This window comes from Crotalus tigris, unplaced genomic scaffold, assembly GCF_016545835.1.
Source record: "Crotalus tigris isolate CLP2741 ecotype Arizona unplaced genomic scaffold, ASM1654583v1 scf7180000018550.1270297659:1495590, whole genome shotgun sequence".
In the NCBI taxonomy this organism is placed as follows: Eukaryota; Metazoa; Chordata; class Lepidosauria; order Squamata; family Viperidae; genus Crotalus; species Crotalus tigris.
Window position 1 is genome coordinate 460,191 of NW_024097073.1, and position 26,129 is coordinate 486,319.

Consider the following 26,129-nt stretch of genomic DNA (forward strand, 5'->3'; position numbering starts at 1 on the left):
GGCGTGACTGGTCGCTAGGATACCAAGTTCGCTTCCAGAGGGAATGAGGGGAACAAGAGAGATAGGCGGTGGGTGTCACTGTTGGAGATGCCCGAAGGCCGAGAGAGGCGGGCCTGCGTCACCCTGAATGGAGCAAAGCCTTGCGTCGGTTACACGAAGGACCGGCGGAATACTCCTTCCTCACTCCTGAGACAGGAGCGCGACTGTTGTACGTTAAGGCTAGTGCAGGAGCGGCTCCCGCTGGCGGGTCATGGGAGGCAGGGCGCACATACGCCCTTGATCCCCGGAAGGAAGCGTGTGTGGTTGTGAGAGTCCGTGGTCACGGAGGCGACGGTGTCTTGATCTTGGCAGCAGGGATTGTTTTTAAAAGTCTGTCTAAGACAAAACCTCTTTCTGGTTTCTCCTCCTCCTGCTGCCCTTCCTTGTCCTTCCCCTATTTTCTTTGATCCTTTGTGCTTTGCTTAGTCCTGTCATTTTCACAACTCCACCATCATCTTGTGCTTGATAATATTTGTGAGAAATTTGCACAATAACCAGTCGTTACTTTTAAGCAAAAAAAGAAAAAGTCGTAAACCTTCAGGTATCTCCCCTTCCCCTTCTATTCTCTTTAGGCATCATCAGATAACATCACTGCATTCAACATGTGTTCATTAGACCCACAACCTGAGTTTCAGGTTAGTACAAAATTGAGTTCATATATTTTAAGAAATTAGGTTAAAAGTCTCTCGTTTTTTTAAATTTCTGAGAGTGATTGGATCCGTGGTAAAGCAAAAACTAGGGTTTCTGGGAAAGGGGGCAATCTTTTAGATATTTTGGAGAAATTATACAACCTATAATCCATTGGATCATCATTTTACTGATATTTCAACAGATTCCTCAATGATGTCAACAATGACAGAGCTAATGTATTGAAAAACTGTTAAAAACTCAGTGAGATATTTAGAGATGTATCTGCCTTGAAAGTAGCCCATGTTGCATAACATAATCAAACACCAGGAGTTGAGCATAGAAATGTTTAATAGCACATTGTAATAAGTCATAAAGTGCTTTATAAAATTTTATGTCATTAAAATATTTCATCAAATTTGCCAAATTTCAATTCCACTAGAGTTGGGTTATTTTTTTCCAGATTTTGGACACTTTCTGTAAATTAGCCCATTTGAGGTATCTTGATTCAAAAATTGTTCAACGCACTATTTCACCCAGTTAAAGGTTACAGACACGAGTGACCTGTGACCCTTTGAGTCACTCTTCTTTCCACATGCTTGCACTTTTTCCCTTCCCCTATGATCCTCAGGTGACTGCCACCTTCTTCTTGGCTGGCTCACAGTACTGTCTGCCACTTTGCTGGAGGAAGGGGGAACCAAGTGAGTTGCAGACCACAAGGAAAACTGCACCCGTTCCCCATTTTGGTATGTCCCCCTTGCCAACTACCAGTAGCCCCCAACCAGCCCTATCTCACCAGCAGGCATTCCAAGTGCTCGATTGTCCTTCTTTCCTCAAACCTACAGGACTGCCTATCACTTTGATTGGGGAGGAGGAATAAAGGGAACAGCAAATCTCCATTCCCCTATTCAGGCATATCACCAATGGCACCTCCTTTCAGAGAGGAAGAGGGCTCACTCTCAACCACTCACCAGCCAACTATATCTCACCAGCAAGCATCCCAGTAGCTCCTTCCCTTTCATCACCAGTCATTGCCATTAGGAGATTTCAAATGTTGGTCTTGGTTCCAAAGCAGCCAATGGCCACTTGCCCATCAGGACTTGCTCCCAGGCCTCAGGGACTAGAGGGAGGTAGGAAGGAGGTTGGGAATTTGCTTTTCCCATCTTTCCTTGTGTCATACAATCTACAGATTTCTGGGAAATATAGTTGAAGGCGCGTTGGTGTGAAGTGGCCACAACTTTCCCAAATTTAATTCCCACAGGAGTCATAGGTCCCAGCATTCTATATATTAGCCCATTTCGGTTACCTTGGTTCAATAATTGTTGCTCTGTACTTCCCAATTTTGCCCAACTGAAGGCTACAAACAAACAGACACAACAGTATTAATAGTATATAGATAAGATGTGATGAACAGTCATAGTTTGGATTTTGGGTGTGACCAGCAAGAAGTTTTTCAAAGAGCATACTTAAAATACAGCATATTCAGATATTTTTGTTTTTGTCTCAGCATTGCTACACTATGGTAAATGAGTTTCAAGTATACATGCTGGCTTTTAGAATGATCAGATATCTTATTGTTTCCACAGCAGTTTAAAGACCCATATGAACAGTTTATATATCAACATCTCCAGTACTATGGTTATTTCAGAGGTAAGGCGTCTGTTCTCAATTTGATGTTTTCATCTTTATTGCATCTGTAACATTCTATAGCAAGAGATTCTACCTTTTTCAAAGGACTAGCTAGGGATTGCTTTTTACTGCTTGTTTTTATTGTTTGAACATTAAGAAAACCTTAGTGCTTACTGTTATTTATAGCCATAACAATAGCACTTAGGCTTACATACCGCTCCATAGTGTTTTACAGCCCTCTCTAAGTGGTTTATAGAGTCAGCATATATTGCCCCCAACAATCTGGGTCCTCATTTTACCCACCTCAGAAGGATGGAAGGCTGAGTCAACCTTGAGCCCATCAGGACTGAACTCCTGGAGTGAGCAGTGAGTTAGCATGCAGTGCAATAAAATGTAGCAATAAAAGAAACCTATCATAGCTAAAAATCAGCTTGCCCTTGTCCATTGTCCACAATCCATAAGTGAAACAAGCTTAAGTTGTCCTTAGCTGTGCTAATGTTAAAATAGTAATTTCCCCTTTATTCTGATACCATCTAAGGACAGCTTCAAGGTATATAGAATCTATTAAGCTTTGCCACCTATTATCATGGAGAAAGGTCAACTGACTTAGAGTAATTGGAGACAGGGTGGAGGCAAGACAGAGGTCAGCAATGGGCACAACAAATTTTGTGCTAGTGTAGTTTTCTGCCAGCTTCTGGATAGGTGGGTAACACTTTAGGGGATAGGTTCTCATATGAAAATAAATGTCTTTTAATAAAAAAAATTGTTGCATTTCTAAAATGAGAAAATATTGAAAAAATGACACATTATTCCAATACTATACTACTACAATTTAATATAATGGTTAAAGGCACTGGGTTATAAAATTTCAGAGTTCTAGTTCACTTTTAGAATGATATGAGGTAGTTTTTGTCTTTCAGCTCTAGGAAGAAGACACCGGCTAAGGAATTCTGAAAATGTTTTGAGAAAACTGCCTGGACTTGTCCAAGCAGTTGCCAGGAGTCAAGACTGACTTATAAGCACACACAGATACCACACAATATAAGACATTGTCCTTTTACTTCTGCCTCAGTCCTAACCTTCTGAAACAGATAATCCTTCCACAATGGACTTTAGGGACATAGGGAGAATAATAGACTTTTCATTCTCCCTTGACTATCCCTAGGATGATACCAGTGGAATTTAATTGAACATAGTTGATATTTGATTATAAAGATTGAAATTGATGATTAAACCTTCATTTTCAGTCTCAATCTTCACTATATATATAGGGCAGCTTTAGTAACCATTGGAAGCCAACTGTCTATGGAGATTCCCAATTTCCAGGTCATAGTTGTCCCAAAGGTGCTTTTCAAAAGGCAACTGGACTTTCTTTGAAGTCTTCAAGGAAAAAAATAAGAAAGTCCAGTTGCCTTTTGAAAAACACCTTTGGGATTTGGAGGCCAACATTGTTTTTTTTCTTTTTAAGTGCAGCCTTCAGATGAAAAATTGCCCAATCTTGAAGTTGATAATACACATCAGATTAGACAGCAGTTGAAACTGGTCCTATGTACAGTATAAACCAATTTCAAGGATGGGCAGCTTATATCATATAGATGATACTGGACTGCAGTATCACCTACCTCAAACAAGCAGAATTCTAGGAATCTGGGATTCCCAAATCCTCCAGAATAGTTTAGGGAAATATGAGGGTAAGAGTGTTGCAAGGCAATGTGGAATCTGCAGACAGTTGCAGCTGAATTTAACACATTGGCAGCTGTGCTGTGAGTCTGGCATATAAATATGATTTTGGTAATACAGCATAATTTCTCAATCTATATGTTCCTGAATTTGTAATAGCTATACGGTAATTCATTGAGAGCTTGTAATTATAAGATTAACTAAAAATAACTAATTTCATGAAATAATATTATAAAAATTTATTTCTTAGATGAGGAAAATTTTCCTCACAAGTTTAGTTTTCCTTTTGAAAGCTGGGAGAACTCATGCCATTTATTGACAGCAGGCAACCTCTGCAAAAAAGATAGAAAAGAACATGATTCAGACAAGACCCTACTCTGTAAGTAAACAGAATTATCAACCTGTTGCGCGTTAGATATTGAAAATGAAATAAAACCTTCACTGAGTATCTGAAAAGAAAGTAGTAGCATATTGTATATGTTTTTCCTTTGACAGGTTCACTAGTAATGGAAACTGCACTTCTTAAAAGCAAACAGCGCATGCTTGATCAACTAGAAAGCCCTAGTATCTTGCGCTTACGGGAACCTCGGAATCTTTTTTCTCTTCCTAGAGGTAGAAATTCAAAATTGAGCCCACTCTGGCCAATCGAGTGTGAAGTAATCGAGGATCATATCTATCACATTGGTAATCTGAATCTTATATTGGGAAAAATGTATTAGTTGTAATGTAATGTATTTATTGTACAAATAGAATTTTGCTACATATGCCTGCAAATCATTCCAGAAATAATCCTGTACATTTAAGAGAAAAGAAGGACATGGGAATTGCTCTGCTGGGCCAGACTGAGGTCCATCTAAATCCGGCATCTTACAATGGCCAACTGGATGTTTCAGGAGATCAAAGTAGGAGATACAGGCTCTGTCCCACCACTGTTCCCCTACAGCTAGTATTTAGAGCCATGCTAGTCACAACCTGGAGGTATTCCAAATTGAGTATTCAGGAGTGCTAGTTCCATTTTCCATGTTTTTATTTGATTCCACGTTAAAGCCTATCCTGCTAGTGACTATTATTATGTCTTGGGTAATGAATTTCACAATTTAATGATACGCTTATGTGAGGAAGTGTTTTCTGTTTGTAACCAAATGCACAAGACACCAAGTCAATTTTTCTTATGACTGCTAAGTCAACAACTTTTTGGTGAGAAATGGTTTTTAAAAAATCCAAATATATACTATCAACAGAGTTAGATCCAAATATACCATGTTGACAATCACTTTTATTCTCATGCCTGATGAAAATTTCAAAGAACTTAAGAATAGCAAGATAGGATTAATTGTCTGGAAATAATGCTGATTTTCTTTCTGCAAGGCTTGTTTCTTTATGACTAATTAATTTTTTAAATAGGTATTTTCAATCATTGTTCAGAATATTTTTATACAATAAAAAAAACCAGGATATAGCTCTATAATGAGAATATTCCCAATTTTTAATTTAAAACATAATGTCAAAGCTTTAGGTTGATTACAGCGGGGGTTGGTAACTGAAGATTTCCTCAAAACCTTCAGAGCATTATCTTAATTTGGCATTGAATTTGCAATTAAAATTTGTCTATCCTGTTTAGCATTGAAATTTGGGGCAAACTATATATTGGATTTCAATAACAAATGTTTGAAATAGCCTCTGAAATATTATGCTTTCAAAAAATTGATAAATGAAAAATATCCAGGACAATATAGGTAGTCCTCAAGTTATGACCACAATTGAGCCCAAAATCTCTGTTGCTAAGTGAGACAGTTGCTAAGTCAATTTTGCCTCACTTTATGACCTTAACAGTTGTTAAGTGAATTAGTGCAGTTAAGTTATTAATATGGTGGTTAAGTGAATTTGGCTTCTCCCTTGACTTTGCTTGTCAGAAGGTTGCAAAAGATGATCACATGACACCATGACACTGCAACCATCATAATTATGAGTCAGTTACCAGGCATCCTAATTTTGATCACGTGACCATGGGGAAGTTGCTACAATTGTAAGTGTGAATATACACACATACACATAAATATATATATAATGTGTTCTGTATGCTCGTATATCATACTGTGAAGTGTCTTTAGAATGGAACTGAGAGGAAGGAGTCAACCAGAGCAAATAGGAAGTATTGAATTTTTAAATTGGGAAATCAAAATCACAGTGAAATAAGTATGTGCCATTATTTGCTTCTTTATTAGAATGGGTTCCTCCTAAACCGGAACCTTTTTATCAGCCAACTGGAAATGAATTTGCACCGGAAATAGTTGGAGAGAGTTCTGGAACCGTTGTCTATTTCATAGAACCAGGTATTGGTATATATGGGGTGATAATACATTGCTATAAAGATGCCTTATTAGTTAGTGGCTGAGAATAGTGCAGGCTATCTACTGTAAAGGCTAAAAAAAAATCTTAATTTTGAAATCATCCATGTACATCTATCTGAGTGTATATATACGTCTACAAACATTAAATTTGCATGCTGTTTTAGGCTAACTGGTAGTTCAGTGTAATCAATTATAACGTTTTATTAATTATTGAATTAATTTCAATGATTTGCTGCAAATTCATATACATTTTGACATATACATGACTTTGGTCACCTGTAAAAAATTAGTTATAGAAACCCTACATTAAATTGAGAGCATAAATAATCTATGCTTTATTTTTTTTACATATTGTAACATTTTAAAAATAATCATATTTTGGCTTTTCCATAGTGGTTCTCAGCTTCACAACCTCTGGTATAATACATACCTGTAAGTCAAATAATGTATCAGCTAAAAGTTATGTTCCATATACATTGCTCTCGCCTACTTAAGAAATCTGTTCCTACACAGATACTTTAAATGCATTTTATTAGTTCTAATAAAAGAATAAATTGAGAATGGCAACCAGAGAGAATGATGGAAAATTCAACAGGACAGAAGGAATCTATTGATAAAATCAGAAGAGAAATTTGGAAATGGGGAATTAGAAAATAAAGACAAGAGTCAGTTGTGAATTAGAATAGAGAAAGAGAAAGAAAGTAGTGTGGATAATAGACCACTGGATACTAGAAAAGAAAGTAAATCATGCTGGATTATCAATCAGAAGTATGATTTATCTCCTATCAAAATATGATTTGTCTGGATATTAAATTCTGTGAGGTTGATTTTCATATCATCTTAGTAGATTCTAAATTAAGGATATTCTCAAGCCATGATGTATACATGAAGAATATAAATCTTGAATCGTATTCTTGAATATAATCAAGTTATTTGCTTGACTGAATTACATAAGTGTAATTTCTAAGTGTCAGAATCTTGTACAAGACCTCTAGGTTATCACTCCTCTCACACTTCCTTAAACATATACAATGCTAATAATGGTTCCAAAACTACTTTTGGAATTGCAAGAATTAATTGTATTGATAACATAATGAGTATTAATTTGCAGAACATAAACTTCACATTTGCTATTGGAAAGGAAATGGTAGGTGTCATATTTAGGGATGTGAGGGTTCAAAGACAATGAAAAAAGAGCTGTATCTTTCCATATGTCTTTGCCTATCTACCAACCCATCATCATTAGCATTCTTTCCAATGCCAGTCACTGTGTAAACATAGTGGATTATCCAAAAATAAAATGTTATTTTTACAAGCTCAGAGAATACACAGTACATTTTTCAATTTAAAATAATAAATCACAAAATTTGCTGATTTTGGGGGGGGGCATGATGTAAAGTGAAGGAAAAAAAATGTTAAGAGTAATTTGAAGGAAGAGGGAGAAAGGGAAAAAAATGGGTTGAGTGAGACTTAGACTGCTTATATTTAACACCCTGCCGTATCTCAGGGTCTTTACCAAAGATGTCAAAGTACTTATTTCAAAGGTTTTAAAAAAGGGCATAAGGTAGAAAACTATAATAAAAATGTTCGTTGAAGGCAGAGTTATGCACCTTTTCAACTATTCTGCTGTTCCACCATAGCCTCTCCCAATTGCTTTGAATTTGAATAATTTGAGGATTGTTACACACATTGTCTTGCATGTATTATCTAATTTAGTTCTTAAGTCATCATTGAGGAAAGTTAGAGAAGTACTGTACAGTGTTTTTAATTTTGCCCAATTTTTAGAAAGTAGAAAAACTGGAATCAGGTTACTTATCTGCAATCAATTTTAATTGCTATTTATCCATGGGAGATTAGTGTTTGTCAGTAATTTTAATAACAAACTTTGCAGAGCTAGTACACAGATCTACTTATCACAGAGCAAGATCTATGATAACTTTGTTGACAGGCATTCCTTTTCTTCTGCAGCAACTACAGATGCCTATTTTATTGCTTCACGAGTTGGAGGATCAAGGCTACCTATCAAGTCAGCTGCTGCCACCTTAAAAGATCCAGAAGATACTGTACTGTTATTTGAATCACGCTTTGAAAGTGGGAATCTCCAGAAAGCAATCAGGGTGTGAGTAAGAAGAGTTGGGAATCATACAGGGCAGGAAAATATGTGGGAGCAGAAAAGGAGAACATTTTTTTTTAATGAAGGGCTAGGATAATCTGTTGAAGGACATTGATTGTGCTATTGCATTAACATTAACAGTGCTAAGATTTATTACAAATCATATCCTTGTAAGAGATACCTCATATTTCAGATGTACTTTATCATGAATTTTAATTTAATTGATATACAGGTAGTCTTTGATTTATGACTACAATTGAGCTCCAAATTTCTGTGGCTAAGCAAGGCAATTATTAACTGAGTTTTGCCACATTTTATGCAAACTTTTTTACGCAAATGTATCTGCAACTAAAAACAGTATGATTTATTATGCCTTTCCTAAACAATTCAAAGGAAACCTAATATCTTGGGTAAATAGTGCTTTATCTAAGCAGTTAGCAAGGTTTTTGGTTATCCAGAACTCACAAGCATTTGTATATTAAGCAAACCAACAGAGGAAGTAAAAAGAAGAATGAGCGATGAGACTCAGCTAAAGATATCCAGGCATCCAACACTAGGGCACTGGATCCTGAGCAGTTTTGAGTTCCAGTTGCTATTATTACCAAAGGTGCCAGCAGGTTGGCCTGTAATAAGGCTTCCCTCATCCAGAATCTTATCACAGAAGAAAGAGCTGACCTAGCATATAGCACTGAAATTTGGAGGGGCCTATAAAGGCATTATTCTCTCTTATCTTCAAATTAACCATGCTTCCAGGAAAGAAAGACAAAGGTTTTGGAATGGTGTCTGTGGAAAGTCACCCAGGTCACAGTTGTCTCAAAGGTGCTTTTTCAAAAGGCAACTGGACTATTTTTTTCTTGAGGAAGACATTTTGTTTCTCATCCAAGAAGCTTCATTGTTCTGCCAGCATCGTGGGAGCGATAGAAGGATGAATTCTGACAGGATGGCAGGGTGTGTGTGGAAGGATCATATTTTTTTGCAGTCTCTGGTCTTAGCACTCTCCCTGAGACCTCTTGAGGCCACTTGGGGCCTCAATGTCATCTGTATCAGAGTCATCTGTATCAATGTCATCTGTATCAGAGTGGGGGGGAAACAAAAAAAAAAAAAAACCAACCACCAGTCCAGTTGCCTTTTGAAAAAGCACCTTTGAGTTTTGGAGTGATCTTTCTACTCCCCAGAGCTGGATATTATTGAAAGTCCATGAGAAAATCTCAAGCATGCAGGTCATGCAAGGAGACCTAAGACTCTGAATGGGACAACTCGCTGCGGCCAACTCGCCATGGACAACTTGCCAGGGCCAACTTGCTGTGGGACAATTTGCCATGGGGCAATTGAACAATTCAATTTAATTATTTAAAATCAATTACAAAAATATTTTAAGTTTTGTCATTCACATTTCATTTTGTACCTGTTTTTGCATCCCTTCTTTAATGATTCTGTTCCACCATTCTTTTGATATTAGTGTAACTCTTGTCCCGTGGCAAGTTGGCCAGGGTGAGTTGGCTGTGGCAAGCTGGCCAGGGCGAATTGTCATAGACCCCCTGAGACTATTAGACGAGATCTGCAAGGAAGAGGGGGGAAATCCAATAGTGAGACAAGACTCTTAACTCTTTCTAAAGTTGTTCCTTCTGCCAAAGATGATATAAAATATTGTCCAATGTTCTTCACTTGCCATATTCACACTTTACTTGTAAACAATTGCACATAAATATTAAGTAATTGAATTTGCTGTGGATTACAGTAGAAGCAGAAGATGTAGACGTTTTGTCAGCTTCTGTTCACTTCAGGATTTATTTGAATTCACAATTTAACTAGTAGTTCTTAAACTTTGTATACAACTGTATGTGTAAGTGGCATTTTCACATTTGGCACTCCAAAAAGACACTGCTTTCCCTATCAGATTTTTAGGGAAACTATTAGTACCACAAGATCCTTGCAGAGAGAGCCATTTAGCTGTCTTTGTTACATCTTAGCACTCTTCTAAAGGAATGTTCTTCTTACTTACCTATTTTGCATCTTACCTTTAACTCATCCCCTTCCTTGTTGAATGAGAGAAAATAAAAATGAATATTGGCTAAGATTTCTAAGCCACCTTGATTTCCATATAAAGCAAATCACCTAAATACTACAGACCAGCAAGAGTTAAGGCATTCAGTTCATCTCTTAAAACTCCCCATTTCCCCAAAATGGAATCTGGTCAAGGCCACATATGCTACACAAATAACAAATGATATGCCACATTAACCAGCTGATGGAAAGAGTGGGTCCTTGAACTCTTTATTCACAGGGAGGAAGACCGTAATAAAATGAATCCTTCTATTTCATCTTTAAATAAGACTGAAGGACCTGTCGCTATGTAGTTCTTCTTCTGCTGGCTTTTAATGCATCTTTGTTCTCCCTGCTTCCTTTCAGAGGCGAATATGAATATGAACTCACTTTGCGGACGGATCTTTATACCAGCAAGCATACCCAATGGTACTACTTCAGAGTACAAAATACTAGAAAAGATGTCATGTACCGCTTCACAATTGTTAATCTGATGAAAGCCAAAAGCCTCTACAATATGGGGATGAAGCCTCTTATGTATTCTCAGAAGGATGCTGAGTCTGAGGGTATTGGCTGGAGGAGGGTGGGTAATCATATCAAGTATTATAAATACAACACAGAAGAAGGTCAAACCCTCTATTGCCTCACATGGACAGTGTGTTTTCCTAACAGCTATGACACATGTTACTTTGCTCAATTTTATCCTTATACCTATTCAGACCTACAAAATTATCTTTTGACTTTGGTAAGTAATCCACTCTATTCTCAGCATTGCAAACTCCGCCCTCTGTGCAACAGTCTAGCTGGAAACACAGTATACCTTCTTACTATTACCAATCCGTCCCAAAGCGCCATGGCTGGAGCAGCAAAAAAGGCTATTATATTAACTGCCAGAGTCCATCCTGGGGAAACAAATAGTTCATGGGTGATGAGAGGTTTCTTGGATTTTATCCTGAGTGATGCTCCTGATGCTCAGCTCCTTCGAGATCTCTTCATATTCAAAGTTGTGCCCATGCTGAACCCAGATGGAGTTATTGTGGGGAACTATCGCTGTTCGTTGGCAGGAAGAGACTTGAACAGAAACTATAGGACAGAATTAAAGGAATCTTTCCCCTGCATTTGGTATACTCGGGCTATGATCAAGAGGTAAGTGACAGAGATTTATATGAAGTTCTAAAGGCAGCTTATATTAAGAACTGTATATATACACACACACACACACACACACACACACAGTCACTGCATGTGAGCTGAGCAGCTATATAAATTTGTTTAATAAACACATATGTACACGCTGTGTGAGCATGTGTGTATATACTTACAACAGTTTCTGAAGGGTTTTTTTTTTTTTTGCAATAATACAAATATCAGACTTAGTTTGCATGTGGGAGGCTACGGAGACTTCAAATATGCCAGTGCTATTTGGTGAAATTATTTGGCTTATCCAATATATGTTCTGCAAAATATAGGAGAGTATACTATCAACAGAAAATTTAGAAAAGTGCATACACTCTGAGCATCTCTAGAAATGCTGTATTACCTATCAGTCAAGGGCAGCATCTAGCAAGTATTCATATGAGCTATATGCATTGTTGTTGTTATTCAATTATTCTTCATTTCTAACCCCGTGTCCTGCAACCGTTTTGCCAGGATTTCTCAATGAATGCTTTTTTCAGGAAAAAAATGCAAAAGACAGATTTGTTAGCAGTGTGATGGCTCTCTATATTAATATTCTGTTAGAGTTAGCATACTTCTCCCTGTAGTAGACGTCTTTTTTCATAGTTTCAGTCAGAATTTCTTATTTGAGCCTAAAAAGACGATGTTACTTTGTAAACATCTTCTCTACTATTATCACATTGGGATGGCATTTCTTATTGACATAATCTTAACAGCAGATCAGCTTTTGCATTCTCTTCTTTTATCTTCAGTAAGATAATTCTTTAAGGCTTTCTCACTTGTGCCATTAAAGTGGTATCATCAAGATATTGATACAGTAATTTTAGCATTTCTTATGATACAGCTTGCATATGGCTAAATAAATAAACTAAAAATATACAATCTTGGAACATTCTCAATTTAGAATTGTATAGCTGGTTAATTCTTCTGTTTTAACTATTGCTTCCTGGATTTCATACATATTTTTCAATTAGAAGGTAAAATGGCCTAAAACACCCTTGAATTTTAAGGGCTATCCCGTTTGGTCAGTTTTGAAAAAAGTGTCAGAGAATCAGTGGGTTGTGTTTGTTTGTTTTTTGCTTTTATTTCTTGTTTCTAAAATTCTTGTGCTTTCATTTTCTTATTTTTTATTTATTTTTATTTTTACAAATAACTCAAGGCGGTGAACATGTCCAGCACAACTTCCTCCTATTTTCCTTACAACAGCCCTGTGAGGTTGGGCAAGGTCACCCGGTTTTCATGGCTAAGGTGGGACTAGAACTCATGGTCTCCCGCTTTCTAACCTGGTACCTTAACCATTAGACCAAACTGGCTTTTTTCTGCCAGAAGTGTATTGGATTACAGCTTTTCTGCCATTAGTAGGGAAATGAGAACCAACCAATTATTTACTTTAAATAACTACTAAATCTAGCTAAAGTTGTATATATCAGGAATGTTCAAATTCATAATTTTTGATACTGCCATACAAGTGGGGGGAAACAATACAATATAGTTGTTTATATGTTTATATGTATAAAATCAGACATTCAGAGGTTTCCTTGGATCTCTTTATTTTTGTCTTGTGTCCCTGCTCTGAAAGAGTCCTTGAGGAACGTGAAGTTCTGCTCTATTGTGATATCCATGGACATAGTCGAAAGAACAATATCTTCATGTATGGCTGTAACAATAAATATACACAAGATCAGTTACTTCATGAGCGAATCTTTCCTCTTATGATGAGCAAGAATATTCCTGATAAGGTAGGACCTGCATGCAGATTCTAATTCAGTACATTCATTATTTCAGTATAAATTGTCTAAATTTCACAGATACTGTTTTATTCAGACTTCTTTTCATTACTGGAAAATATCTATTTTTTTTTTTTAAAAAAGTCTGATTACAATACCCAAAATTGTCCTCCCTTAAATAAACTACATATTCTGACTTGTGCCATTTTTAATTAATGGATGTAGAAGCATTTGATGGTGAAACTTGGGGTAATTTGGAACAGAAACGTATTTATGCAGCATATCTACTTTTTCAATCCTCTTGAACTATATGATATTGATTTTTCTCACATTTTACAAATAGAGCAAATTATTCAGTACAAGCAGATAACAAAAATTTAATACAAACTCATAAAAATAAATCTTTTTATTTTCAAGAAACCAAATAAATTAATGCAGGTCTTAAAAGTAAAATTAAAATTATACCTCTAATTTAAAAAAGCCATGCATTTCATTGTTGTCAATACAGAAAATGCTTTTGAAGCAGTTAGGCGTTCATTCTATGTTCCTCTGTGCAATAGAGATTTGTTGGAAAATGTTGATGGGCCTGAATAATGACTGGAAAACAATTGTAGCTGAATATCAGGCAGAACCCAGGCGTAAGGTGATGGGGAAAAGAAATGTGCACTATCAGAAGCAGGAGAAGGAGATGCTACAGCTCAGAACGCAACATTATTTAAAGGCCACGTGTAAATATTGGTTGCAGATGTTTATTTTTTTTTTTAAAAAAGATCCTATATCTATATGTCCACTGCCAAATTTCATGTAGCTAATCAGAAGCAGTGATAGAACATAACAAATAATATTCGGAAACACTGATTGGCTAGCTCAGACTTTCTATCTTGAATTGTATTTTATTTGACCCTAAACTAATCCGAGCAGATTACAAGATGGTTTAACATTGTATGCCAACAATCCCTAGAAGATACACAGTTTGTAATCTGAGAGAGAAATTGTTTTTATTATTAATTTTTTATCTCACCTTTTTATGTAACTCAAGGCAGTGAATATAGCTAATACTCCTGTCCCCTATTTTCCCCACCACAATAACTTATTAGGTGGTTTCGGCTGTGAGAGAGCGACCGGCCCAAAGTCAACCCAGATTGCTTTCATGCGTGAGGCAGGCCTAAAACTCACTTATCTCCTGGTTTATAGGTTAGCACCTTCATCAATACACCAAACTGGTTCTCAATCACCTGCATTCTAGAGTGTTTTTTAAATACATCTAATGGATTACTAAGTGTTAATTATTTATTTGGCCTGATCAACAATGCTTTAATAACTATCTCCAATAATATAATAATTCTAATTTGGACAATTTGGATGTTCAGTTTTGTTTCAACAGCTGTAAATTTCAAGTTCAGAAGTGTAAAGAAGGAACTGGACGAGTTGTGATGTGGAGAATGGGAATACAGAACAGTTATACCATGGAATCTACATTCAGTGGATCAACACTTGGTAAGTGTACATCTTTTTTTCTATTCAAGGTAGTACAGTATCTAGTTCAGATAATGGGAAAACAACCAAGCTCAGAGAGCACCAAGGACCCCATAGTTCAACCCTGAACTACACATATTCTCTTGTTTTTAATGGTCTGGTGATTTTTAATTGGTTTTGGGTTAGCAGCTGTGCACTCGGCCTACAGAATGTGAGGATTTGCATCTTAGGCCTACAGTTAAATTCATGGCTATCCCAGCCTTATTTCATTGCTTGGGCTGATTGCTTCAAGTTGTGGGAAAATAAAGTTATCTCCTTGTGATACAGAGACTGTAGGTTAAGAGTATTTCAAATTAAATATAGTAAAGTGAGAAACAAGCTTACTGGCTATGAAATCCTAACATCATCAGGGAACTAGGTATTTTAATATTCTGTCAAAGTCAATAGACTTTGGTAGCAGTAGCAGCATGAGGGAGGTCATCTAAAACTGTATCTACTTTTGTATTTTTAAGAAGCAAAGGAAAGTGTGGGGGGAAGATCTTAGCTAATTCTGATTACTACTGCATGGAAAAGAACATAATTTAACTGTAGACAGCAAAAGATCAGAAAAACAATACAACTTGAAGAGTAAATTTTCATTCTTCAGGAGCAGTAAGCAAAAAAGGAAGGAGTAAAAGAAAGAAAAAAGATTATAATGGATGCTCTGCCCTTTATTGAATAATAATGAATACGATGGGCAAAAAAAAAAGACTGCAAAGAATGCTGGTTAAATAATAAATTACACAATATGATGAATAAGGGAAATACCTTTCTCTTGATTGCATATCAAGGTATTTACTGTACCAAATACTAAAGAGCCACATGTTTATTTGTCTTTCTCAGGTGCTAAAAGTAACTGTCATTTTACGTTTGAGGATCTCAAATCTCTAGGTTATCATGTCTGTGACACTTTATTGGACTTTTGTGATCCAGACCGCTCTAAGGTAAGAGTTTCCAGTTGTAGCTTAACAGAATTAGAAGATACTGTTGGATTGGCCAGGGCGTTTAAATAGCAGTAGCACTTAGACTTATATACCGCTCCATAGTGCTTTATATCACTCTCGAAATTGTTTACAAATATCAGCATATTGCCCCCAACAATCTCAGTCCTCATTTTACTGATCTCAAAAGGATGGAAGGCTGAGCCAACCTTGAGCAGGTCAGGATTTAACTCCTGGCAGTGGGCAGAGTCAGGATCAGCCACAGTACTGTACTGCATTCTAGCCACTGCGCCACAACAGCTCCCATATTTCTGAGGCATACTTTAATATTGCCATTATTATTTCTTACATTTTGAAAGTACGTAGTCTGGAAATAGCCATAGTCCATGCAGTTCAAATCCAAACTGTCCAAATACCAATAGAAGACATGTATGCAGCCCGCTCCTCTACTGTATATGCTCTTTCTTTGTGAGTCTGAAATGTATAAGAAATAAACAAAACTTCAACCAAATAGTAGATATTAATTTTTCAGTATACATAGGAATTTTGTTAACTAGAAACTTGTCTGAATGCCGTTGCCCCTCGGGTTATGAACATGTTATGAAATGTAAATTAGTCCACGTAGGAAATTTGATAATCAAAGGAAAGACTATATAATTTAAGAATTTTTTCATATTGATCCTGGTACATCGTAAAGGAAATTCAGCCTCTGTGTGTGTGTGTGTGTGTGTGTGTGTGTGTGTGTGTGTGTGTGTGCACGCACACACCTGCACATGAGCACATGCTGGTTGAAGAGATTTTTGTTGATGCCATTTGGATTTATTTTTTAATCTTTTAAGTGTATATGAAGATTGATATATTGTACATTTTTCAAATTGTTTTATATTTTACTTGTTAATATTTACTGCCCACTGAATATTTACTTGTTAATATTTACTGCTCACTGAAATGGTTAGAACGGTTAGAACATTTTAAAGTGTGTAGCCAAACAATATTTTCCATTTGGTCTAAGAATTCTCTGCTCTTCTCTTAGTTTCAGCAGTGCTTGCTTGAGCTTAAGGAATTACTGAAACAAAAAATCCAGTCTAAGCTCTCAGAATTGGGTAAAAACACAGAAAGCACTTGGAGTGACATCTCTCTATCTGATGTGGAATCCAGGTAATCCAAATCTTCCCACCTTTGGTGATAAGGGATTTTGTAAAAGTGAGATGCCCTGTGGATTTCTCTATCCTCCAAGACTATAAAATAATCACGCCAGAGGATACCATGCTGCTAATATTTTTAGCTCTTTTATTAAAAAAAAGAAAGCTTAAAACAAGAGCTACATCTCTGAAGGCTCTTTTTCTTATCTTGCTCTTCATACTTTTGTACCTATTTGAGGCTGTATCTTGTTCAAGTATCCATCAATGCAACCTCACTCGCTGTCTTACTGAACAGCTTGATTTCAGAGATGTTGCTGAATCACATACTGTACATTCTTTTCATTGGTACTTTTCGTTTCATAGGAACTGTTAATGTATGTATTATGTTACATTGAAGGAATATACTAATGGGCATTGAAATCACATGGATAGACATGGTAATTATTTTAAAAAATCCTTACTCTCTAGGTTAGCTAAGAAACATCTGTGCGGTCTTTCCAATTCCATTAGCAGACAGCCATGCAGCTTGAATCAGAAATAACTTTGGCACCACAAAGGCATGAGAAGCAACCCAAGGGAAGGGATACTCACCACATAATTAGTTTTAAGGGCTTATGCCTTATAGGTGATTTGATGATGAAGATAGGTTGAATGATTTAAAGTTTTAGGCCTATCCAATGATACAGTTTATGTCTAGTACTTAAGCTTTCCTAGCAAAATTCCTAGCTGCTAGAAGCAAAACAATAACAATATTTGTCATTGTGCATCACATGAATAGCTTTTCTCTTTTCTTTTAATTAGCACGAGTGGGTCTGACAGCTCCCAATCAGATGGCCCTCCTGCACATTTGCTCAAGATGGTAGAAAAGGTGAGAGCTATGCATCTTCAGTGAATAATTCCAATTGGAAAAATTAAAAAATATAAAATACAGAAGAATTTGTGAATACTCCAACACTGGAAGTTTTTAAGAAGAGACGGGACAACCATTTGTCTGAAGTAGTAGGGTTTCCTGCCTGAGAAGGGAGTTGGACTAGAAGACCTATAAGGTCCCTTCCAACTCTTATATTATTATTGTTATTGTTATTGATCATCGCACAGTCAACCAGATGTGCAGACTGGATTTGGCATTTTTGTCTACCTATCGAGTCCTTCCCAAGGACCTGGGATAGGCAGATGTGGATGTTTGATGGTATTACAGATATTGTCGCAGGATGGAAGCAGTTCCTAGTAAGGCCGCCTTTTGCAATTGACTAATGGTGAATTTGTCAATGCCAATGGTGTTCAAGTGGTGCTCTAGTTGTTTTGGGATTACACCCAAGGTGCCTATTACTATTGGTACTACCCTTGCTCGCCTTTGTCACACTTCTATTCCTATTTGTAGGTCTTTGTATTTTGTTATCTTCTCCAGTTCTTTCTCGTCTATTCTGCTGTCTCCAGGCACTGCCACGTCCACTATCCAGACTTTTTTGTCTTTCTTATCGACAATTGTTAAGTCCGGGGTGTTATGTGGCAGATGCTTGTCTGTTTGAATTCTGAAGTCCCAGAGCAGTTTAATTTTATCATTTTCTACGACTTTCTCTATTTTATGATCCTACCAGTTCTTGCTTATAGGCAAATGATATTTCTTGCAGATCTTCCAATGCACCATTGATGCAACTTTGTCATGCCGCTGCTTGTAGTCAGTCTGTGCAATCTTCTTGCAGCAGCTTACCAGGTGGTCCACTGTTTCTTCAGCTGGACCGTCTGGGATCATAATTTTCCACACAAAACCGTAGGACAAGACAGCAATGGGTAGAAACTCGTCAGAGGGAGATCCTACCTGGAACAAAGGAGGAATTCCCTGTCAATGAGAACAATTAACCAATGTTCCATTGCTGGAGATTTTCAAGAAAAGATTGGACAACCATTTGTCCAGGATTGTATAAGGATTCCTGCCTTGGGCAAGGGGTTGGACTAGAAGATCTCCAAAGTCCCTTCTAGCCCTATGATTCTATGTGATTGTTCACTCTGCTTCCTCTGTGAAGCACTAACTTCATCTCTGATATATTAGTTAACTTATTGCATCATACAATCTATATAACATTTAGAAGACCATGCTAAAATATGGATGTGGTTTGTTTATGGGATGATATTTAATGTACCTGTACCTGACATTTAGAATAATGTTTTATTATATACAAATGAAAAGACAGCAAGAGTGTCGTTCTAAGTATTTGTCACATTTCAACTTATTTTTCATGGGTGTGTGTGTCTGACTGTCTATCTTTTTCTCTTCCTGTGGTGTTCTATTTTCACTGTAGTTTCTTTCAATAACTTTTTCATATCATTTTTTTTCCCAAGGTCCAGTCTTGACCTTACTAAAAACTGGTCTATCCACATTCAGAACCTTTAATTATTTTTCTATTCTTCACTTAAATTATTGTCTTATCTCATAATCAATAAAATCAATCATGCAATGAGATTATTTTCTTTGCCATATTTGTGCATGAATATAGTCATGATTAAGCACATATTCAAAATAAATTGACCTTTTACTAAGCAGATACTCATAAAACAATCACCATTCTCATCCTTTCTTGGTCTCCAAATAACTCAATCATTTATCTCGCTTTTCATTTTTTTTTTCTCACCCATCCATTCATGTTAACAACAGAACAATATTTTCCAGTGGGTTCCATTTATTTATCATAGCAAGCTTTGGAAAAGCTAACACTATCTTTACACAGCATAGGAACCAATTTGTATATCTTTAGAATATTCCCATAGTCCAGCCTGGCGCTAACACGACTAAAACCTTATCATGTTTTTTCCTATTCCACCCCAAAAAACATATTTTAACCTCTTTGATGCGTTCAAAGATTTATGCACGATTTTTGTAAAGATTGAGCTGATTTGACATAGGTTAATGTGTCACAATTTGATCTTGATATATTTAATTATTGGAGCATTTCTTTTTGGAGGACTGTAATGAGAGGAAGAAAAGGAAGAAAAAGAAACTTCTGCGAACCAGGAAAGAAAGAAATGATTTGCATCAGAAATTTGCTGTGAGCCCTGCATTAAAGCACAAGGAAAAAGTTCTGGTAAGAAGCAAGTAAAATTGTGTCAAACGTAGCTTTATTGGATAGAAGTAATCAACTAGAAAAGTTTTCCATTAGAATGCAAAATTAATTAATTTGAATCTATGTAAGTGGCATATAAATATATTTGTATCTTTGAATATAGATGTCTAAAATTTTATGTCCAATTTTAACATTGCAAATTCTACTTCAAACTTGCCATAATTTCTACAGTAAAGAAACTGAAAGAAAGGCAAGTAATGCTCATTAACAGTATGTCAGCAAATATATTAGTAACATAAAAAAAAGCAGAGACTTAAGACTTACATTTATCTGATACAGGGCCAACCGGGTAATTCAGTCTTTATTTCTGCAGGGAGAAAACTTAAGTAACGGTCAAAAATGTCAAGGTAAGATATTTATCTAGATATCCTGTTAGGTCTTCTGGGGAATGCACTATCCCAGCTATTAACACTCTACATGTATCGTGGAAAAATTCATCTTGTTTATGTGAAATTATGACTAACATCAAAATTCCCTGTTCCAGCATTTTTATCTTATTCATTTGTACTTGTGCATTTTAGTTTCATGCAAATAAGCAATAAACTTGGTTATATTACATTGCAACCATCATCCAGACTGGTGGTTGATTTTCCTTCCAAACCTTTCACATAAATATATTATTTTTAAAATGGCCTCTACTTATTTCAAGATGAAGTGACTATTATTGTTCGAGAGCATTCAGTAGCAATAGCAATAGCACTTAGACTTCTATACTGCTTCACAGTGCTTCAGAGTCCTCTCTAAGTGGTTTATAGAGTCAACCTATTGCCCCCAACAATCTGGATCCTCATTTTACTGACCTCTGAAGGATGGAAGGTGGGGTCAACTGATTAAACTTTGAGCCAGTGAGAATTGAACTGCCGCACTGCTGGCAGTCGGCAGTCAGCAGAATTAGCCTGCAATACTGCTTTCTAACCACTGCGCAACCACAGCTCATGGCTTAACATGCTGACAGCAGTACAAATCCTGCCTTGAAGCTCTTTTCCACTTGTTCAAAATAGAGATTCTATAAAAATCTTTGGACCAGGATGACCTCAAACCTCACTCAGAATAATCCGGTGAGAGTGCCATGGTATGATTTATAGATCTGAGTTTAGAAATTGTGGTTTTTGTGTTTGAAAACAATTGTAGACATGAAATATTCCTTCTCAACCTTGGGCATGAGATAATGTTGAATGTGGTCAATACTAAATATCTACTTTATTCAATATCACTTTTTGCCTGTGACAAAGCAGAACAAAAAAAATGGTGAAATATCATCCTCTCAAGATTGCTAACTGGGCAACACTGTTCAGTTCTTACAAAAAGACGTTGCTGTATTATGTTGCATCACCAAAAATGTATTTCATTTGGAATATATTAAAGTGAATAGGTAGAGTTTTTCTGATTCCAGAAAAGTATATTTTAGAGAATTTTGAGATCCTTTCATTTTATATGTGCTTTCTACAAAATATCTGCTATATAGAGATTCCTAGAGGAAAACAGATGGTTCCCCTGACTGAATGTGAGTTCAGGATCAAGAATCCCAGCCCCCTCCTGATATCCACGATTCCTCTATCACCAATACAGCGACACAGTTTCACAACATCAACCATCAAACAGCTTCCTGCTCCATTTTATGGGCATTCCAATGGAGAACCTAATGGGAAACAGGATGCAGGTATGAGAAGCTGCATGTACCGAAAGACTAGTAAATTTTGTGGAATGTGTAAGAAATGAGATAAGTATTACTGGATGTGTGGCTAATTATAATAAAAGATTTCAACAGATTAAAAAAAACATACAAAGCTTGGACTAAAGCATGACCATTTGTTTATAATTAAAATGCCATTCAGACACCAGTTCTGTACCGTGGGCTATGTAAATGCAAAAACTGGTCTGTTATAAATACTGCAATCTCGTCATCTACATAGAGAAAAGGCTCTTAGAAAAAAATGCATTGCTGCTATTATGTTATGATTTTGCAGATGTTTCCCCAAAATGTATTTTTGTTTCTCTATAGGTATTTCTCTTCCACCATCCTGTCCTGGAGTCAAACGGTACAGGTATTCCCATTTCCTAACTCTTGGAGATTATCATGAGTGTTTAGTGAAATGGCACTGGTGTGTGCCCCAGACCCTGAGGTTTAATCCTTGAACAGTTAAAGCACTTTTTAAAACTAACATTGTCCTGATATATTGCTCCATGTTTGATGTGTGTCTTTGAAATTAGGTATTTAGCTTTAAATAGGAATACTGTTGGTGTACAATAACCATTGCTGTTCATCAGATTCTTTGATCCTTTCCTCACTTGCACTTAAGCATGAAACAAACGTGCCCATTCAATATGTACTCACTCATCTAGGCACACTCCTCCATTACCATTAATTCTTCGTCCTTGCAGAGCTTGCAGGCTTTGGAAAACTGTGGTGAATAAGCTCTTACGATCTAAGAGGATAACATGTATATTCTCGTTATATAGATACTCAAGGATAGAAGACATACAGAGAATATCTATTGGGTTAATGTCCCTACATATGGCCTCAAACCAGAGGAAGCAATTCCCATCTATTTGGATGGAAAATGTAAGCTAAGTTAGTTCAGGATTAGCATCCCACAATATTTTTCCATAGGCTATTTAGGAATTTAGGAATATCTGATGCATCTTGACATTTGGCCAAAACCCAATGAAAATTAAATATTTATTAATAAAATCCCCTAATGATTTATAAAAGTCATTGAATTCGATAATGACTTTCTGAAAACCACTGATTTTTAGGAAGATCAGCAGAAGCTAGTTTCATATTTAATTTTCAATATTTTTGTTGTTATCTGTATAATAAACTTTAAGTGCTTTGAACTAAACATCTGTTCCAGGTTTTTTACACTTGACAATTTGCAACGTTTTGCATTTTAGACTTAAATGGTAGATGCCACCCTACAACCCTAAATAAATTTTAAAAAGGGAGATTATTTATGAAAGAACACATCATCCTTCACCAATTACAGTTACATTTAAGGTCTTAGAATTCAGGCATGGTGAACAGAATATTTACTAGAGATATGGTTGTCCACTTATATAGACATCACATTATTTATCACTTAAAGAAATACACTAAAATTATTAAATGTGTTTTTAACTCCTAAACATTATTCACACCCATTCTGTGGTACTGTTTTGCTTCTGAGGCTCTGAGTTTATATATATATAAACCAGTGGTTCTCAATATTTTTAATGCCGCGACCTCCAACTGGTCGTAAGTCGAGGACTACTTAACCGGTCGTAAGTCGAGGACTACTCAACTGGTGCAGCACCGTTTGCAGAATGGGACTTTTGGCGGGCTCAGCAGGGCAGAGACAGCCTGGACAATTCCTATTGGCTTTTGAAAGCCAATAGAATTAGACTCTATTCAAGAGAGTCTATTCTATTGGCTTTCAAAAGCCAATAGAATAAAAGGGAGTAGCACAGCTAAGGAAAAGGAGGAAAAAATGGCGGACTGCGTTGTTTGGCAACCCCCATGAAATGGTCATTCGACCCCAAATGGGGTCCCGACCCACAGGTTGAGAACCACTGATATAAACCCAGTACTTGTGATAGGAAATGTCTTTCTTCTTTCCACCATTCTTTCGCTATTTTCTTTATCAAAATCCTACACTCTCCAAAAGGAAAAGTGATTAACAATATTTCTCCCTAAAGACAAACCATAATTAGTGGAGGGGATTATGAAGGAAAATCATTAAAGATTCCAGCCCCCAGTACCATAGTTTCTGTGAAGAAATGAGAATCCCCTTGAGCCTCTACTTCAAAAAGGCAGAGGAAATACAGCCAATATTTGTTCTACCTTTTTTTTTCCATAAATCCATTGAGGAGGAAAAGATGGAACAACTGTAAAGTGTATTTTGAGTGGTGGTAGCGGTATGAGCCATCAATCTGAAAACATTGTTATGTACTATTTTTTACTATCATAAACTTATTTACCCTCCTCCCCCACTTCCTGTTTAGGTCCTTGTGGTGGAACCCTGAAGTACCTTCTGTGACTTCAATGCTACGTAGAAGTCTCTCCTTGAAATCTCAGATTCTCTTAGGCAACAGACCTAGGTGGCACTTGGGTCAAAGCAGGTCACAGGTTCTTCCTCATCGAGAATTCATTTGGAAGCCTTTCCAAATTGACCCCATACTTCTGAGGGCAGAGAATGAATACTGTGCCAAAACTAAGGGACTACCAAAAGCAGTCGGTCAAAAATATTCATCACAAGATAGCAGAGAAACCATTCCAAGCATTAAGTTTGTGTACCAGGAGCCATGAAACCATGATTTTTTTAATAAGCTACACTGAGGTAACAGCTGGTCAGTTGAAAGCAGGCACTCTCCCATTTTGATTTTTTTGTTACAAGACTTTAGTGCAAAGACTGCTGCACATCTTTAGCGAATGAGAACTTGGAGCCTTGATGACGAAGACAGTAAATTCTCTTCTTTCTATAGATTAATAGCAAACTGTTCTGAAGGGCAGGGGTTTTCCTCCTTCATTAATATCTTAAGATAACTTAAGACAAGCTGCATACAGATTTCCCACCTATTTGTTTTGCTGATAAGAAATAGAGGGCTATGTGTGGAGGGAGATTTGTGTGACAAAGCAGAATTGTCAGTAGGAAGCGTCATGAACCTATTCAAAGTTTTGATCTTTTTCATATCCTCTTGATTATTTTAATAATTTGCTCCCTAATGAGATTCAAAATCAGCTCAAGGAAAAATCAACGCATGAATTTAGTACAAATTCAGTGAACAAAGGAAAAGTTAAGTGGTCTTCCTTCTTGATTCTTCTTATAAATTATCTCCTTCTCCATTGAACTCATAGTACTTTGGCAAATGTTGCTTTAGAAAACTTCCTCATCTTCAGCAGAATATCACCCAAACCTTTTCTAGTAGGAAAAATATTATGCCTAACTAATGTATACACAAGGTTTCCTTCTTTTATGAAGGATAAATTGCAAATTCTACAAATTCAATTTTATTGTTCATAGATTGTTTTAAGAATACACCTTTTTACTGTTACAATACAAAAATACACCTTTTTACTGTTACAATACAAAAAGCAAGCAAAACTATTACTGCATTTTTATCCTTTGTGTGAATGTATCACTCCCCTACCTCTTAGGAGTACACTGACAGACCTGCACTTTTATTACTGCCTTAGCTCATAATTAAAAAAAAAATAAAACGTGTATACATTAGAATACATAAAAATGTGCTGAGGATGCAGAGATCATAAAATAATGTTTATGTTCTTAAAGTTGGGCAAAATTAAATAACTCTGTTAAAATATATTTATTGAAGCCATGTATTGGAACTTGTATTTGGTTATGGATTTGGTATAATATTAATGAAGTTTGTATGTGACTTACAAAGGCTAACAGGTTTTGAAACTTGTACAGGTTTTGTTCTGTTATTAAAAAAATTAAACCAATGACAAATTATAAGTACAGTGCTGCAAAGTAATGTACATGAATGTATCAGAAATATTATTTTGCTTTTGTATTTTTCACATTACAGATTAAAGAACTTTACATAATAAGCCTGGTCTGTCGTATGTTTCACTGAAAAACAGTATAATGGCAACCAAAAGACATGGAAGATTTATGGGCCAAATTTAAATTAATTCACACAAAGAACCTAAATATCTGATTACATTTGGCATCCTTAGGCATTTTTTCCTATTGACAAAAATGACCATTTTTGAAAATATTTTCTCAAGAGCTTTTTTCAAAACAAAGTTTTCAATCGTCTCTTAAACACCAATTTATTTTCTAAAAAAAATTAAAGTCTTATTTTTATTGTCTTTATAATTAGACTTAGTAGTCTTTAATAGTATAGCAGTACTGTAAAATAAATTTGACCAATAAGGAAAAACACAGAACATGAAATACATTAATGAACAAAATAAGTCATATAGTATAGAAATTCTGTGTCTCATTTTCAGATGGGCTGAGTAGAATTAAACATTGCAACACAGCCACTTTGTTGGTCATTGTAGAATTGTATGAATTCTGT

The 26,129-nt window shown here is 36.2% G+C and overlaps 1 protein-coding gene across 4 annotated transcripts; it reads left to right on the forward strand.

Annotated features, from left to right (window-relative positions):
* Window positions 1–25,781, forward strand: AGBL2 (ATP/GTP binding protein like 2). Of its 4 annotated transcripts, none has more exons than XM_039354369.1 (19): window positions 1–208; window positions 612–674; window positions 2,253–2,316; window positions 4,226–4,354; window positions 4,471–4,659; window positions 6,201–6,308; window positions 6,720–6,758; window positions 8,295–8,445; window positions 10,849–11,628; window positions 13,238–13,397; window positions 14,756–14,882; window positions 15,744–15,844; window positions 16,875–16,999; window positions 17,785–17,851; window positions 19,944–20,063; window positions 20,416–20,449; window positions 21,568–21,762; window positions 22,105–22,147; window positions 22,563–23,352. In XM_039354369.1, exons 2-19 carry the CDS (start codon window positions 642–644, stop codon window positions 22,672–22,674), a joined length of 2,577 nt encoding a protein of 858 aa, XP_039210303.1. In that variant the 5' UTR covers window positions 1–208; window positions 612–641; the 3' UTR covers window positions 22,675–23,352. The 4 variants fall into 4 exon arrangements, with proteins under 4 accessions (XP_039210303.1, XP_039210301.1, XP_039210300.1 ...); XM_039354367.1 differs by lacking the exon at window positions 22,563–23,352 and adding an exon at window positions 24,084–25,781 and having other exon boundaries at window positions 3–208; window positions 2,256–2,316; XM_039354366.1 differs by lacking the exon at window positions 22,563–23,352 and adding an exon at window positions 24,084–25,780 and having other exon boundaries at window positions 3–208.
* Window positions 25,782–26,129: the final 348 nt, after the last annotated feature.

Excerpts from the sequence above, each read along its gene's own strand:
- AGBL2 (XM_039354366.1), top strand. The coding sequence starts at position 642 with ATGTGTTCATTAGACCCACAACCTGAGTTTCAG. Across the intron at positions 8,446-10,848 it reads CTCCAGAAAGCAATCAGGGT|AGGCGAATATGAATATGAAC; the intron begins GTGAGTAAGAAG and ends GCTTCCTTTCAG. Across the intron at positions 13,398-14,755 it reads GCAAGAATATTCCTGATAAG|TTTTGTTTCAACAGCTGTAA; the intron begins GTAGGACCTGCA and ends TTGGATGTTCAG.